Source organism: Canis aureus, chromosome 3 (genome assembly GCF_053574225.1).
Source record: "Canis aureus isolate CA01 chromosome 3, VMU_Caureus_v.1.0, whole genome shotgun sequence".
Lineage (NCBI taxonomy): Eukaryota > Metazoa > Chordata > Mammalia > Carnivora > Canidae > Canis > Canis aureus.
In genome coordinates, this window is record NC_135613.1 from 27558675 (window position 1) to 27576432 (window position 17758).

Below are 17758 nucleotides of genomic sequence, written 5' to 3' on the forward strand. Positions count from 1 at the left end.
GGCTTAAAAATCTACGTCTTGATAAGCTTGTTAAGAAATATCACCCAGGTTGAGACTGCAAAATTTGTGAATTCTTACTGTGTTTTTGGAAGTGTACCCTGAAGCAAGAGTGGCCAGCTCCTCAAGACTGTACACGGTCGCATCTGTTTGAAGTGTTCCACTCTGACTGAGAATCTGGAAAAACTCACTGCTTGCTAAGAAACACAGGAAAATAAACAGATAGTCCAGTGACAGCAATATCTTTAGGAAATCATTTTTACCATCATCAAAGTTGGCTTATTTTTTAGGATGAGGACACCTTGGCGTGTGTGCCTCAAAACCAGATCATCTTCTTTCACCTATAACACGAATAGCTGTACAAAAGTAAGCTTTTGAATTTTAGCATTTCCTGATGTTCTGCATTGCCAGGAGCAAGACCCACATAAGGTACTGAAACCCAAAATTCCAAACACACACAGGTGACGTGTTTATGGCAGAAACATTACTTTCATATCCAAGAACTGTGTGTCATACATGAAGTCAGAGAGATTTGTTTTAAAGAAAATGTATACTTTATTAAATCCCTGGAAAAGAAAACTCAGAGATAAAAAGGAAAAGAAATTTGCAACTGTTCATTTTTAATTTTGCAAATTCCTGATATATCATGAATGCACTCTAATTGTATGTGGATAACGGCAAGGTGAGCTGTATTTAACCAAATGTATTTTTTCCCCAATATCCTTAGAAGATAACGATTGTGTGAAAGTGACTCTTTAAAATGTGCTAAACCCTACTCTCCTGCAACAAATCATCAAAATCTGGCACAGTCACTAAGCAGCAGTTCCTAAACTATTATACAAATAAGGTCCTCCTGATGTTCCTAATTTGCAAAACTAAGACATAGTTTCTGTGTAGATTTGCTCATCTCACATCAAGCACCATAAAAAGCTCAAAACATTTCAGGGACTAGAAGCACACTGACAACTCTTCCAGCTTGGCCAATGTTTATGAGCAAATTGATGCACTTGCATGACTGCAATTCCTCCCCAGCTCATTTACCTTGTACACTGTGTACACAGCAAAGGGCATAGTTGAGAGCATCTAGGGTACTTGGCTTACTGTGTCTGCCTGATGGAAAGTATTTTTTCATTTCTTGCACAACCATTACAAGTTCTTCAGAAACTCTGTTTCGATCTTGCTGTTCACTGTAGGATAAAAAGAAAAAAAAAAGCTTGTCAATTCACACTTTCAATTTTAGGAGCAATCAACATCTACTGTATGAACAGCATATGATGTGCCAAGCAACTTTCTAGATGCTTCCCATGGATCAACTCATTTAGTTCACAGGTTTATTTTCCCCTTTGGACAGGTGGTGGGATCTCAGCCAAAGAAACTGGTCAACATCAAACATTTTCCATCCATTCTCATTCCCACTTCAGCCCCCCGCTCAGCTAAATCCTTCACCACTCCTTCTGTGCTTCTGGTATTCTTTTTTGATAATCCTTCAGTTTCCCAGAGCGTTACGTCCCAAGTTGTCTGAGCATCCCCCCCTGAACTTTCTCCTAGGCTTATCAACGAAGGAATAAAACGATTTAAGCTCTCCTTTCCCTGTACTGATCATCCAAGAACAAACAGATCAGGGGGGTCACCTGTTGGTGCTCTCCACCTGTGGGCTCTGCAGTTGGGATTTCTCGCTCCACACCTCCTCCTGTCCTTTCCCCAGGGCCTCAGAGCAACAGGCCTGTGGTTCCCGAGGCTCGGACCCCCTGGAGTCCAGAGATTTGGACACTCCCAGGTCTTCGCGGGGGTCCATCTTTTTTGCACGGCTGCTCTCGGTCTGTTGCCCGCTTCTTTTTCACTTTGCAATCAGCGACAGAAATGTCTCATTTTGGTCCATGCCATTGCCTTAGGGAAGGTGATCTGTCATCAGGAGCCAGCAGACACTGATCCCTGTCACCTGGAGGAAGCGTCCTCTGCAGGATCTCCATGCAGTCTTGGGTGGCTCCGCTCGCAGGGGCAGCCCGGGGTTGGGGCAGGAGGCCGAGGGACAGATGTCCAGTCACACGGCTCCTGTGGGCTGCAGCCGGGCTGTGACAGCGCCCCCGCCCCGACCCCGCCGGCCGCGCGGCCAGACCCTCCCATTCAGCAGCCTGTCCCCCGGGGCTCCGCATGGGTGGCCGCGCCCGAACACTGGACCCGGGCACGGGGAACTTCCAGCGCCAAGTTCCGGGGCCCCGGGTTCCCGCCCGGCGCCACCCGGCCGCCGGCCCCAGTACGGAGGGCGGGCTCGGGGAGACCGCTCCCGGCCCCGGGAGAGCACTCACCCGCCACCACCACCGAGCCACCGCCGCCGCGCGCCCCGCCCCGCCCGCCGGGAGCAGTCCCGAGGCCCGCCGCGTGCTGGGGGGAGCCGCCGCCGCGCCCCCCGCGCGCCACGTGACGCGGCCCCGCCCTCAGCCACGCGATTGGCTGCCTCGGCCGGCTCTGCGCGCCCCCATTGGCCAGGGGGCGGGGCCGCGCCGGGGGGGGGGCGGGGGGGGCCCGGGTTACAGAAGCGGAGGCGGGTGGGCGGGAGATGGCCCCCGGGCACGTTCCAGAGCGCCGGGGTCCGGCGGAGGGCGGCGTGCGGCCAATCCCGGCCGGCCGGCGCGCAGCGGAGGGCTGGGCGGCCCCGAGGGGCCTGGAGCTGGGGCCGGGCCAGCCGAGCGCTCCGCCCCCTCACGGCGCCGGGAAAGGGAGGGGCGGAAGCCGGCTGCGGGGCGGGGATAGGGCGCTCGAGCCGCCAATCACGAGGGGCCGGGACCCGGGCGGGGTTGGCCCGCCTCCAGGTGAGGGGCGGGGGGAGCCGGGCGGCTGCGAGCGCGGGTGGCGGGGGCCGCCAGCTCGCGGATGGGGGCGCACCTGGGGCGCGGGTCGGGCGGCTCCCGGGCAGAGGGAAGAAGCGCGTCCGAGCTCCGTGTCTGCGCCTTCTCGTTCCCTTGTTTGCGTCTTGCTCATCCTTCCTGCTCGGGCGCCCGCTGGTGCTTGAGGCTCCGAGATGCTTGAGGCTCCGGGGGTCCGGGCAGTAAGCAGCCCCACGGAGAGCACAGCCGAGTCCGGAAACGGAATACTGACGACGGACTCTATACACATTTTCCTGGGCTTTCCTGAAGTTACAGGTTGATTTGGCAACTGGGGGAAGACAAGTGTATGTAAAAGACGCGGTTTCAGAGAAGGAAGGTGTAGCGAAGTCCTTTTAAAAATAGCAGTCTGAAGGGCCTTCAGATTGTATGTGGGCTCATCCGAAGTGCAGAACTCCGCCCCTTTCCAGTGCCTGGAACGTGAAAAATCTTCAGTGTTTATCGGATGAATGAAAGGAATTGTATAGAAAGGGAAGGGAGGGGGGAGTGACGTGCGGCAATTGTTCATACCGTGTATTGGATGAACCACTGATACCAGAGCTGCCTCTCAAGCTTTGTTTTGTCAAACTGCGTTCATTCAACAGATAGTCATTGAGTGGATGATCTAGGCCGAGGGGATTGTGGTCCCTGAGACGGAGTGCTGGCAAAAGTCCCTGCCATTCAAGGAGTCAACCTTTTATGAAGACGTAAAACACAAACGAGTGCACAGAGGTCAGAAGTGGAAAGCGCTGTGTGGAACGTGAAACAGTATTAAGTGTGGCTGGACAGGGATGGAGGGTGAAGCAGGTGGCAGATACATCAACCTGGTGATGGCGGAAGCCTCTCTGAGAAGACGAATTGAAACCTGAGTGTGTGGGGGGAGGGAGATGGGGGCAGGACACCTGCAGTGCCTTTGATAGAGCAGGTGTGTTGTTAAGAAAGAGAATGACGGTCTGCTTTGGTTGGAGAGTTCCCAGAGCGAGGCGGAATGGTGTGAGGGGAGGTCAGGAAGTTAGGAAGTGCTGGATTATAATTAGGGAATGCAATTTTGATTTTTTTTTCTAATGGTAGTGGAAAGAGGATTTAAAGTAAGACAGTGATCTGTATCAGCCAGACTTCTACACAGGAAGCTGTTAGTTACACGAAGAGGGCTGAGGATCCTTTGGACTAGGCTGGTGCCAGGAAGGATGGTGAGAGGAGGCTGGAGGTGGGATGCTTCTGGAGCGCAGACCCTTGCTGATGAGTTGAATGTATGTTGTGAAATGAGAGTTATCAGGCATGACTCCTGGATCTTTGGTTTAAGCAGTGCTGAGTGTCATGGGTCATCGAGTCATCAACTTAGATGGACAAGTCTGGGGATGGTAAGTTTTGATGAGGGGAGAATGGAGACTTGTTTCCCACACACTGTTTGAGACATGCATTACATGTGCCAGTGGGGTTGTCCGGTGGGTGATTGGCTCTCCCAGTCTGGGATGTAGGGGAGAGGCCAGGGATGGAGATAGACCTGACATTTGGGGGAGGCCAGAGTCCCTATGGCATTGATAGACATGGGTGAGATGGTGTCAACATGGGAATGCAGACAGAGGGATCCCTGGGTGACTCAGCAGTTTAGCACCTGCCTTCGGCCCAGGGCGTGTTCCTGAAGACGTGGGATGGAGTCCCACATCAGGCTCTCTGCATGGAGCCTGCTTCTCCCTCTGCCTGTGTCTCTGCCTCTCTTTCTCTCGGTCTCTCATGAATAAGTAAATAAAATCTTTTAAAAAAATAAAAAAAGAGAATGCAGACAGAAAAGGGCCAAAGGCCAAGACTGAGACATGGGGTGGGGGTGGGGAGCAGGGAGATTCAGAGGAAGAGCAGAGAGCCAAGCAAAGAATAAGGAGCCATAGATGGGGTTGAAAGAAAAGCAGAATGTTGGATCATGGAATCTAGATAAACTATTACAAGGAGAGAGCTATTGACTGTATAAAATGCTGGTGATACTCAGAGTAAGACAGAGAATTTTCTGTTATGCTTCACCAAGATGATGACCTTGGTTAAAGATGTCTCAGTAGTGTTGGTGGAAGGAAAAGCACAATGTGAGGCCGTGGAGAGGGATTTTGCTGTGTGGAGCCAGAGACAAGTGTTTGCACAAGGGAAGGAGGTGGGACCACGATTAGGGTCTGATGGGATGACCCAACAGGGAGGGAGAGGGGACAAGCAGGAAGAATTTCTGCAGACAAGGGGGGAATTGCCGGAGGGAAGGCTTCTGTTGGGCTCCAGATCCAGAGCTTTGCCTAAGGCAGGCACTTGTGTTAACGGGATTGTCTAAGGTCTTGAGGGTATACAGACAAGTAGAATTTGAAATGCACTTAGCTTGCTGTTTAGAGGATGAGAAAACATTATTTTTATTTTCTAATAATTATGCAATAACTGGTTTATGTGGTAAATTGTAGTTTTACAGATTGAATTTTCTGCTAGTGTGAAAAGCAACTCAGTTGTAAATAAGGATGTTATTTAAGATTTTATTTTTAAGTAATCTATATACACAACATAGGTCTCAAACTCACAACCCTGAGATCAAGAGTTGCATGCTCCACTGACTGAGCCAGCCAGGCGCCCCCAAGGATGCTATTTTTAAATGTACTAAGCAGCCTAGTCAATCTTAAACAAATAATCCTCACTCAAAACCAGTTTTTAAAAAATTACCATACTTTCAAAAACATCTTATTAGTGATGCAAATATAGAATTGCCATGTAAGATGCACAATTCATTAGAAAATACTTATGAACCAAGGCGAATTTGCCCTATTCTTTCACTGAAATTGTCAGCAGGAAGGCAAATGTTCACAAACCCTGCATTTCTCTTTCCGGTGACATGTGTTCCTGGCCACCTCTGAAGTTAGGCATGGTCATGTGACTTGCCATGGCCAGTAAAATGTGAGCAGACTCGCAGCTGGCAGCTTCAAGAGCCAGCGCACAATTCCTGATGTTCCCTTCCTGCCACAGTGATAACCTGAAACAAATGTTTACAGTAAGTCCCTCCCTGAGGGAGTGCGATTAGAAACTTCCTGTTGCCTGGCATTGGACATGTAGCATGAGTGAGAAACAAACTTGGAGCTTTTCAGATTTGGAGTACGTTTACTATTATAGCACTCCTCCAATACATTCTGAGTGATATATATGGTGAATAAAAATACCAAGTCCAGTGGACTTGTTTGGCATGGACACTGGATGGCTGGTGGTACCATTCTCTGGAACATACACTATTAACTGTAGGAAGAGGAATGTGCAGCAGGAGAATGCTTAATTCTCTTTGGCCCACGCTGAATTTGAGAGGCTTATGTCCATTAGGCCAGGAATCAGCAGTACATTAATGAATAGAAATGTGGGAATAGGTAAGTTTGACCAGGAAAAGTGAGTAGAATGGAAAGAGAAATTGGCTGAGGACTCAGCTGGCTAAGGAATCCTGACATTTATGGGAAAGGCAGAACAGAGCCCATTTATTGTAGATTTTCCTTCAAAATCTCAAAAATGGCACCAAAATTTTATAGAAAAAGTCCTGAAACGAGGACTGAACAGCACAATTCTACTGTGAGTACTTTGCCTGGACATAACAGCATTCCAGATAAGAAGAGCGGTGACCATCTATCCAAGGCCAAGGCAACAGGAAGAAGTCAACCTTTCTCCCAGTAGGACTTCTATAGGAAACGGACATTTTTTTTGTAACTATAAGCAAAGGGCATTTCCACCCATATTACATTGATCCTTAGGGGTGGCAGATTAAGAGTGGAAGTATATTCAAGGGGAAGGAAATGCAGAATCAAAAAGAGAGCCATGTATTTGGAGAAGTCTCTCACCCATCCACGTTATCTTCCCCAGGTGCCACGTAGGCAGCTGTCTCTTCTATGACATATAGAGCCAGCTCTGCACGTTACTCTTTAAAGAACATATATTCAAGAAACTCAAAAGCCTGAACATTTTGGTTGTTGTGAGAAACATAGCTCCCCACTCATCTGCTATACTTTCCAGGAGGGGAAGGTCTGCTTCTGTTCACTAGGGTACTGAGAAATGTAGGAGACTAAGAAATGAGTACTTGGGGAGGGAACTGGTGAGAAGGAAGAGAAAGTGGGCTTTGGGGTTTGTTGTAAGTGAGAGGTCAGGGCAGCAGCAAGGAATACCATTTTTAAAATTTTTATTTATTTATTCATGAGAGACACAGAAAGAGAGAGAGAGGCAGAGACACAGGTAGAGGGAGAAGCAGGCTTCATGCAGGGAGCCCAATGTGGGACTCGATCCTGGGACTCCAGGATCACGCTCTGGGCCAAAGGCAGGCGCTAAACCGCTGAGCCACCCAGGGATCCCCAGGAATGCCATTTTTAAGACTTGGACCATGTGCAGCTATCCTCCTATAATCAAGACAGCTACCAGAATTATGTTTATAAACAGTTTATTCAGTTCATTATAGTGGGCAAGTTCCCAGCTAAATGCACAGATACAAGCAAGGTACCCCTGGGTTAACGCAGGAGCCAGCGGGTTACATGGGGCTAGGCACGAGGCAAGGAGGGAGCACCAAGATTTCAGTCAGACCTGGCCAGAGCTCCTGAGTGAAGGGTGGGCTCATGGCCTGCCCCACATTTGACTGCTGCTTCCTTCTCACAGCTGGGCATCCTGCAGGGCATGTCTTCAACATTGCAGTGTTTCAGTGATGCCAGGGAAACAGATACTAAACAAAGCCCGTGTCCCAGTACCCCCCAACTGTTGTTGCTTTCTAAGTCACATGCTAACATGTGAATAAGAATTTTAGAATCCTCCAGTAACAATGGGCCAGAGTGGTAACACCTCTGTATTCCTCCTTCAGCATCTCCTTGCCTGTCTGCATGCCTACCTGAATTCCCATCCTTAAGCCACCCACCCAGATGATGAAAGTCTCACACAAGTCTCTCAGATGACAAAGCTATTTCCAAAGCAGCATCTTATGCAATCTATGACATCGAAGAGTTTCTGATTAGCTATCCTCTGTGAAGAGTCATCCAGCCCTGACCGATGCCCAATTGAAAGCATAATTTAGAAAACAGATTTAGAAAGTGGAATACGGATAAAAATAGGAAACAAAAATAGAAATATGGATAAAAATAGGCTATCGTCACTGGGAACTGGGTTCAGGATGGTCTCACTCAAAGGCTGCAGAAGCTGTTGCTCACATTAATTCTCATAGACCTCCTGGAGTCCACAGTTGACAGTCTGTGAACCATAGCGTAGTACTTGGGCTCTAGGTAGGAGATGCTCAGAGTCTAGCCTAAACCTTCTCTAACCCCTGGGAGAGATGCTGAGTCACAGGCAAGCTGCACCACCTACAGTATTCCACAGGCAAGAAAGGCCTGGTAGGATATAGAAGTTCACAATCTTATCATTTTAATTGTGAAGGGCACTTTAAATTCCATTTGTCACATTTCTGAATTTCTCTGTTGGGATCAGACTTAAGGACACTGTACTGGCATTCAACTTTTTGGCAAAATAGAAACTTTGGTCATAGCCATAGTTCTATAAAAATGTTTTAAAGAGGCTATTATTTCTGATTAAAATAATATTTTTTAGCAAGTGATACAAAACAGTAACAAGAAAGTAAACATCTTCATATCTCACGTAAGAGCAAAAACTCTTTATCTGCATCTTATTTTAAATACAGCGCAGGACTCAGTAGTGCTTATAAACAGTAGAGAGTTCTCTTCTATGGAATCAGAAAAATAGCAAAATAAGGCACAATCTGTTATTGTTACAGATTTGCGTTAGGCAGTAGTGTTCTTTCTGGAAGGCACAAACTGGAAATCTGATTACCTAAGTTTAAGAATGTGGTTCTGAAAAAAAAAATTAAAAAAAAAAAAAGAATGTGGTTCTGAAGATGTCCTATGACAGGGATAGCTAACTTGGAACAAATTCCCTTAACTGGAATTAATGGCAATTAATGAGACAACATGACTTCTAGGTTAACAACACTCGGGAACTTAAGAGATCCTCATCACCAGCCACACAGCAGTCTCGGAAGGCACTGGGCTGGGTATGGGCTGGGCAGCTGCACTTCAAGTTTGGAGTGCTTACAAAAACAAAGGCACGTTTCCTAGAAATTGAACTTTACAGTAACAAACAGAAAATAATCAGTTTAGATAGAACAGTAGGCGAGCTCGAGAATATAGCAGGTTCTAAGTCAAATGTCTTGAAGAGATTTCTTGAACAGCAGGCTGGGGCCACACTGGTTGTTCACGGGGAAACATTCCACACTGAGAAGCAGGGGAGACACAAAAAAAGCAGAGGAAACAGTTTAGTCTCTCTCCCAGAATTAACATTGAATGTCGCAGTCTAAATGTGAAATTCCATTTGGCCAACTTCCTACTGGTGGCTTCTCTCTACATTCTGTAGAGTGCCTGAGGATACTGTTGAGAGAAGGGATGGGAAGAACTGTTTTTGCAAATGGTTCCCATGTCCCAGGCTATAGATGTCAACGTCCTGTTGCAGTATCGTATATGGTAGCAGTAGGAATAATACCAGTAATAATACTTCTGTGCACGTAACCTGTGTGCGTTATGTATTTATTTACTTATCCAGCTATTATTAATACTATATGCTGGCTGCCATCCTATGCACTTTTCATACACTGGCCAGTGGTGTCCTCATAGCAAACATATGGGGAAGGTACTATTATCATCCCCACTTTACAAGTGAAGAAACGGAGGACCAGGGATGTTAACTTGCTTGCCCAAGCACATGCCTGGATGGTAGTGGCGCTATGGTGGGTATCAGGTAGTCATGCTGTTAATTAACAGACTATACTGTTTCGTGTAAAAGGAAGTATCAGATGAAAATGTACCCAGAATGAAAACAGAGAGAGGTCAGTGGAAATGAATACATTTTCCCTAACTTCAAAGGATCAATGTTTGTATTTAAAAAACCATCCGATTTTAACGAAATAACTCTATTTAAAACATTTACTGAAAAAGGGGATCCCTGGGTGGCTCAGCGGTTTTGCGCCTGCCTTTGGCCCAGGGTGCGATCCTGGAGTCCCAGGATCGAGTCCCGCGTTGGGCTCCCAGCATGGAGCCTGCTTCTCCCTCTGCCTGTGTCTCTGCCTCTCTCTTTCTCTATGTCTATTATAAATAAATAAATAAATAAATAAATAAATAAATAAATAAATACATCTTTAAAAAAAAATTACTGAAAAAAATAAAAATCTGTGTAGTAAACTAATAGTTCTGCAGGAACTTTTATTCTGAGGTTTTGTACATGCCATTAGCTGTGAGCACACAGACAACTTGAACAATGAGTTTAGGCAGGAGAACTCACCGATGATGATGATGATGATGATGACCACGACGACAATCCCTATCGCCCACATCTGTGACGAAACATAGACCATTTCACAATTCCAAACACAGACATTAGCGTGCTCACTGAAGGGTATAATATTCTAGTCACTGACAGAGAAATTAAGGTACACTACAGTTGGAAATAATTCTTAAGTTTTAAAGCCTAAATTGTTCTCAACTAAGGCATGAAGCTATTTATCTGCTTTTGGTGGTCCCTAGAAAGGCATTTGTTTGTGTAAGTTCTTCACATAGGAAGGGCTACAAAAGCTTGTCCTGTGTATCAGAAAGTATCACTTCTATACCAGGAAGAGGGAAGATACATTTGGACTGTGGTGTATGTATGAAATCTGTTTTGGGCTCAGCTGCTTGCCTGGCTGATCCCTGCACTTCTGTGGAGCATGCGGCTTTCAAGCACTGCCATCTTGAGACGCTGGAGCCATTCACTGAACCACATGCCAACTGACCACCAAGCCCAGCCCTCTCCTGCCAGTATGTGTTCAGGGCTTTGAGAGGGTAGAGGGCTGGAAGGGGCTTATGTCTGTGACTGATTTTGGACATTGCTGTTCTATATACTTCTTGAGGTCAGGCACAGATGAAGCATTCCTAGCTAAGGAGATAGGAAAAGGTATGCAGTCAGTGCTTTTGACTCCGAGTCAATCCAAATTTCCATGTGCAGCACGTCAAACTCACTTCCAAGATTCAGGGAAGTCCAACACTTGGAGCCTTGGTTGACCCTCTGAGAATACAGAGGGTGACATGATGTGAAAACCAGTTAAAAGAAAATTACCTTGCAATTCTTCCACCAATATTTTCTCTTCAACTTGGCAGCACTTGTTTCAAATTGGGATGCTCCTGCCTGTAGCGCGTCTGCACGATCATCTAACTCTGAGAGCTTCTGATCTCTTTCCAACACCTTATCCACATTGACTCTCATGATGTCCACCACCTGAATGAACACGATCACATCAAGTTACTCATAAAGGAAGGGAAGAACAAACAAAACCTTTAGTGAAGTAAATGGGCACATTTTCTTTCAGGCCAACACTTTATTACTTTGAGCCAAACTTTCATTTAGAAAGGATGGGGCAGGGAGTGGCTCACTCTTTCATGATAAAAACAGTCAGCAAATCAGAAAGAGAAGGGGACTTCTCTAACATGATAAAGGGCATTTATGGAAAAACCCACAGCTAACATCCATGCTCAACAGTGAAGGAATGGAGCATTTCTCCCTAAGATCAAGAACAAGCAAAGATGCCCACTTTTACTAGTGCTGTTCAAAACTGTTCTGGAAATTCTGGCCAGAGCAGTTAGGCAAGAAAAATAATAAAAGACATCCAAATTGGGAAGAAATAAGTAAAATGATCTCAATTTTCAGATGATTCCATATATGGAAAATCCCCAAGAATCCACAAACTACTAGGGTCAATAAAAACATTCAGTAAAGGTTTAGCGCACAAGACCAACACCCAGAAGTCAGAACAATTCCACACATGAGAAATGAAAAGGAAATTTAAAAAGAATAATTCCATATACAATAGCATCCAAAAGAATACCTCAGGGATAATTGAACCAAGAAGGCAAAAGATTTGCACACTAAAAACTACAAGACACTGCTTGTAGAAATAAATTAATTGAAGAAATTTAATTCAAGAGATTAAAACCTAGCTAAATGGGAAGACATTCCCATGGTCACAGATTGTTGTTAAGATTGCAAAGTGCCTCAAACCAATGTACAGATATACAGATTCAACACAATCTCTATTAAAACTCCACTGTCCTCCCCCCTCTAACGTCCCCTCCTAGAAACAGAAGAGCCAATCCTTAAATTTTTATGGAATTGCAAGAGGCCTGAATAGCCAAAATAATACTGAAAAAGAAAATGTTGGAGGACTCAGACTTTTCAATTTCAAAACCTTACAACAAAGCTATAGTAACCATAGTAGTGTGATTCTAGCATAAGGACAGACATACAGACCAATGGAATAGAATCGAGAATCCAAAAATCAACCCAAACATCTATGGCCAATGGATTTTTGACAAGGCTGTTAAGATCATTCTGAGAGGAGAAGGATGGTCTCTTCAACAAATGGTGCTAGGACAACAGGACAGCTGTATATAAAAGAATGAAGCTGAACCCTTATACAACACCCTATATAAAAAAATTAACTCAACATGGATCAATGACCTATTAGTAAAAGAGTAAAAGAGCTAAAAACTATAAAATTCTTAGCAGAAAACATAAGAGCAAATCCTTCTAACTTCATATTTGGCCATGGATTTGACACCAAATCAAGAACAATAAAAGAAAAAATAGGGGCACCTGGGTGGCTCAGTTGAGCCTTCAGCTCAGGTCATGATCTCAGGGTCCTGGGATTGAGCTCCCCTGCTCAGCGGGGACTATGCTTGTCCCCCTCTCTCTACCCCTTACCCCTGTTCCTGCACCTGCTCTCTCTCTCTAGCTCTCTCTCTCAAATAAATAAAATCTTAAAAAAAATAAATTGAGCTTGATAAAAATTAAAATTTTGGGGGCATCAAAAGACATTATCAAGGATATGAAAAGACAATCTACAGAATGGAAGAAAATATTTGCAAACCATTTATCTAAAAAAGTTTTAATATCCAGAATATATAAAGAACTCTTACATCCCAATAACAAAGTGAGAGACTACCCAATGAAAAGCCAGGCAATAGATTTGAACAGACATTTTTACAAAGAATGTATACAAACGATCAACGAACATATGCATAGATATTGACACCACCGGTCATTAAGGAAATATAAACCAAAACCACAATGAAATACTTCATATTTACTAATGAGGATAGCTAAAGTCAGATGAAACAGAAACTAACAAGTGTTGATGAGGATGTGGAGACCTAAGAGCCCCTGGACTCTGCTGGAGGGAATGTAGACTGGAGCAGCCACTGTGGAAAAGTCTGATAGTTCCTCAAAAAGTTAAAACACAGAATTACCATATAATCCAGCACTCCTATATCTATCTATCTATCTATCTATCTATCTATCTATCTATCTATCTATCTATATCCCAAGAGAAATAAAAACATATATCCACACAGAAATTTGTCTATGAACGTTTATAGCAGCATTACTCATAATAGCTGAAACATGGAAACTCAAAAACCCCGCAACACATGAATGGAAAAACAAATTATGTACACACACACCATGGAACACCATTCAGCCATAAAAAGGAAGGAGGTAGTGACAGGTGCTACCACACCGATGAACACTGGAAACATGCTGAGTGAAAGAAGCCAAACACAAAAGGCCACATACTGTATGATCGCCTATATATGATACATTCAGAACAGGCAAATCCATAGAAACAGAAAGCTGATTATAGGTTACCAGGAATGGGAGAAAACGGGAATGGGAAGTGACAACTATATGTATACAGGGTGTTCTTTGTGCGTGATGCAAAAGCAGTGAAACTAGACAGAGGTAATGATTGCACAACATTATAAATACACCGAATATCACTGAACTGTACAAGTTAAAATGGCTAATTGTATGCTATGTAAATTTTACCTCAATTGAAACAAAACAAAACCTCTCCTTAAAATTCCTTTGGTTAAGAAAAAGGACCCAATTTGATTTTGTAAGTAAACAAAAGTTTCATCCCCGATGGAATCAGAATGGGTTTCTTACCGTGGAAACGTAAAAATTTTCAGAATTCAGTTCATAAACAAAACCATAAGACCAAAACATTACCAAATGATTTAATAATGCAGTCTAACCTAAACTTAACTCTGCTTTTTAAAGCAGCTAAATCCAGAAAGATCAACATGTCTTTGTTGGACATTGGTAGCTCTCCGGGCTATAGAAACATTAATCTGAATTTCTCACAGTCTTCCATTGTGGGTCTGCATATACAGAGCTGAACAAAAGATGCTGTGAGGGTTCTCTAGTTCAAGAATTCCACAAGTATAGATTTGTTGGGCTAGACCAGTTTGCCAGCATCTGCCTTATGTACGTGAATGGGCGACAGCTGGAACTGAGTTCTAGAGGCTTGCTCATGCCTGGTAACCTGTACATCAGGCTACACTTTAAGCAGTATTTTGATGAAAAATCTGGTCGGAGGGACTGGTCTTGGCTTGAACAAACTTTAGACCTAATCCTTAAAACTCAATTACCCTATTTTATAAACTAGTTCTTTTTTTCTTTCCAATTTTTTTAATTGTGGCAAAATATATTTTATAAAGTGATCCTTGGAAGAATGTTCTCGGGAGGAGTATTTGTGGTTTAGATACGTGATTTGGGTACTGACTTCTCAGAAGCTTAGCTCATTTGTTATGAAACAGCCAAAATTTCCTTTTCAGTCATGCTTTTAAGATACTTTTTCTAAAAAGATTTATTTCCAGAGTGTTCCCATGTTGGTTTAAAATTCACTGTTTTCAACATTTTAGAGCAATACCTCATCTACTTGATTTTGTGTCTGCTGAAGTCTTCGGTTGCTGCCAGAGGCAGCACTTGACCCTGGGGTTGCACCTGCAGACCTGAAATGGGTAAAGGCACAAGCATGAGTAAACTATGATTCCAGATACATTTTTTATAAGTATGAAGACATTATCCCAAGGCATCACTGTTTAAAGGTTCAGAACTTAAGCAGAAAAAGAAACCCTTCCTACAGTAAGGAACAAAGGTTCTAATGACATTTCTTCTAATTCCTCTATAATTTCCAGGATTCATCATATGTTAAAAGTGAGCAGGGTCTCAAGTGAAGGTTTAATATCACTTTCTATCACTGAGGCACCTGATCTTAAGATCAGGGATCCTAAGATAGAGAAACTCTACCTTCCAGTTTTTTATTTAAATGCACACATCTACTTAAATGCACTCAGTACTCTCCTGAACTCTCATTGTGGCGAGAACTGTTTTCATGGTTATGAACAATTACAGAATGCCACTTTTCCAGTTTGGAGAAATATATTCATTTATATAAACAGGGTCAGGAACATCAAGAGGCAAGGAGGAGGGGGTGGTGTGAGTGGGAAAGGTGAGATGAAGCAGTGCTTCCTCTCTTAAAAGGTACTTCTCTTTTCAAATCCTCAACTGAAGGCCTATTGCTCTCCAGCCAGATCTTTCTTGACCACTGTGGCTTTGAAGTCCTTATCGCTTCCGTTTCTTGGCTGGCCATGCTTTCATTTTTCACACACACATACACACACAGCTGACCCTTGAACAAGGTGGGGTGTTTGGGGTGCTGACGCCGACCCCTCCCCCTCCCCATGGTTGAAAATTTGCATATAACTTTTGACTCCTCCCAAAATTTAACTACTAATAGCCTACTGCTGACCAAAGGCCTTACCAATAACATAAACAGTCGATTAACAAGTATTTTGTATATTATATGTATCATACACTGTGTTCTTACAGTAAAGTAAGCTAGAGGAGAAAATGTTAAGAAAATCGTAAGACAAGGGCAGGCCAGGTGGCTCAGCAGTTTAGCGCCACCTTCAGCCCAGGGCTGATCCTGGAGACCCGGGATGGAGTCCCATGTCGGGCTCCCTGCATGGAGCCTGCTTCTCCCTCTGCCTGTGTCTCTCATGAATAAATACATAAAATCTTAAAAAAAAAAAAAAAAGGAAATCGTAAGACAGAGAAAATACGTTTACATTACTGTATTGTATTTATTGGAAAAAAACCCACCTGTAAGTGGACCTGCACAGTTCAAACCCATATTGTTCAAGGGTCATCTGTAATGTCTTGCCTTCCCTGATAGATCACAGACTCCTGTGTCTTACAGGTCTCTTCCCTGTACCCAAGACAGCACCTAGCCTGGGCCTTGACTACAACAGCTACTGATGCACCCACTGATTCAAGTTATTTTATACCTACCACATGTCAAAGACCAGGGATGCAGCAGATCCCATGCCTGCCCTTACACTTTATTTTTATTCTCTGATAGGTAATAGCGAAGAACCATGCAATGGCACATTTTCTCACTTAGCATTTTTCTCATTTAGTCCTTTCAACTCTTTGAGGGTGTGTGTGTGTACTACTATCAACCCCATTTTCTGGAAGCAAAAAGTGGGATTTAGAAAGTCAACAGTGCTGGTTGCAGTGGAACCTGTCTTAGACCAGGTCTCCTATAATTCCACCGATCTAGACCTTAATTAACCATTGTGATTTACTGGCACGGCAGCCGCGGCAGGTACACTCCGGAGAAGCGACCCTAGTCCCCGGAGGGAACCCGGGAAAGTACCCATGCCTTCCTCCTCCGTAGACGAGCAAGAACAGTGTGGAGGGGGCTAGACGGTCCTCGTGACTCTTGACAGTTTCCTCTGAATGTTACTGCGGGAAAACTTGGGGTTTCAAGGGCCACTTCGAGGCGGCCTCTGCTTAAAGAGGGAAGATCCACGGCTCTGCTCCGGAGTCCACTCTGAGCACTGGAGCCCGTAGGCACAGGGCCGAGGTTCTTTCCCTCGCAACTTCCGGAGCCCAGCCCAGCCCCAGGCGGCGGACAGGCGCTCCCAGGTCTAGGGCAGTGGCCACCGCTCCTCTCGGGGACCCTGGGCCGGGGGTTAGGGAAAGGGGAGAAGGGGTGGGGTCGGGGTCGGGGTCGGGGTGGGGCGTCTCCTAGCTCCGGGAAGCCCTGGGGCTCCCCGCCGCCGCCGCTTCCGCGACAGCCCCACGGCCGCAGGGCTGCGGGGTGCGGGGTGCGGGGTGCGCGGCGCGCGGCGGGGCTGGGTCGGCCCGCCTGCAGCCCGCACACCCCCGGGGCCACCGCCCACCCCTGGGCCTCGGGAGCCGCTGCGCAGGCCCGCGTCCGAGCGGCTGCCGGCGGGAGCCGAGCCGGGGAAGGGTCCCAGCCGCGGGCCGCCGCCCCCTGGGGTCCGAGGCCGCCCCGCGTCTCGCCGCGTCACTCACATTTTGGCGGCGGCGGGCGACGGTCAGCCGAGCGGCGCAGCGGGACCGAAGGCCGGGAGCCGGGCGGGGCGGCGGCGCGGGGCCGATGACGTCGCCGGGCGCGGCCGCGGAGGGGCGCGCCGGAAGGGGGCGTGGCCCAGTGGGGCGGGGCCTCTTGGGGGCGGGGCCACCGAGGGGCGGGGCTGCGCCTCCGGCTCGGTGGTGCCGGACGCGCTCTGCCTGCCGCCGCCTTTGCGACTCTGGGGGACGCGGCGCGTTAGGCCCTGTGCGGGGAGGGTGCAGGGAGGTGCAGGGAATAGAGGGCGGGGGCTGGTAGTTTGTCCTGGGCCCGGAGGCCATTCCCCTGGCCGTGACAGTCCTGCTTGCTGCCGGCCGTCCCGCCCGAACCGAGTGGTCCTGGGGACGCCGCGCTCCCCTCCCCCCCCGGGAAACTTGTCGAGATAGGAAGGCTCTTTGGGGTATTTATCGCGGGCGTTATGGGGTTAGACACCCTCGCCTCGTGTGCTCGGTTGTCGTGCACACTGTATGAGGATCTGGGGACGGGAGCCTGCACGGGAGGAGCTAGCTGTGTTTACGCTTTTTTTTTTTTTTTTTTTTTTAAGATTTTATTTATTCATGAGAGACACAGGCAGAGGGAGAAGCAGGCTCCATGCAGGGAGCCCGACGTGGGA

The 17758-nt window shown here is 46.3% G+C and overlaps 2 protein-coding genes and 1 pseudogene across 13 annotated transcripts in view; 1 reads left to right on the top strand and 2 right to left on the bottom strand.

The window, feature by feature from the left end:
* Window positions 1-2383, bottom strand: part of PER3 (period circadian regulator 3) — a 55283-nt gene extending 52900 nt beyond the window's left edge. The window contains exons 1-4 of one of the 12 annotated variants that reach the window (XM_077891360.1): window positions 2304-2383; window positions 1629-1936; window positions 1039-1184; window positions 79-194 (exon numbers count right to left, since the gene is read on the bottom strand). In XM_077891360.1, the coding sequence (XP_077747486.1) occupies window positions 79-194; window positions 1039-1184; window positions 1629-1792 (426 nt within the window). In that variant the 5' untranslated portion in view covers window positions 1793-1936; window positions 2304-2383. Of the gene's footprint in view, window positions 1-78; window positions 195-1038; window positions 1185-1628; window positions 2281-2303 lie in introns of those variants that run through there. The other 11 variants (XM_077891361.1, XM_077891365.1, XM_077891359.1 and 8 more) reach the window with 11 other exon arrangements.
* Window positions 2384-7267: 4884 nt separating this feature from the next.
* VAMP3 (vesicle associated membrane protein 3) lies at window positions 7268-17217 on the bottom strand. The gene is made up of 5 exons (XM_077891371.1): window positions 17088-17217; window positions 14632-14713; window positions 10983-11141; window positions 10173-10224; window positions 7268-9112 (listed from the first exon to the last, which is right to left on the bottom strand). Coding segments are annotated over exons 1-5 (315 nt in total). The 5' UTR covers window positions 17090-17217; the 3' UTR covers window positions 7268-9092.
* On the top strand, window positions 14910-15612 carry LOC144310430 (putative protein SCAMPER; annotated as a pseudogene).
* Window positions 17218-17758: the final 541 nt, after the last annotated feature.

Excerpts from the sequence above, each read along its gene's own strand:
- VAMP3 (XM_077891371.1), bottom strand. Across the intron at positions 10,225-10,982 it reads ATTGGTGGAAGAATTGCAAG|ATGTGGGCGATAGGGATTGT; the intron begins GTAATTTTCTTT and ends GTTTCGTCACAG. Across the intron at positions 9,113-10,172 it reads CATCATCATCATCATCATCG|TGTGGAATGTTTCCCCGTGA; the intron begins GTGAGTTCTCCT and ends CCTGCTTCTCAG.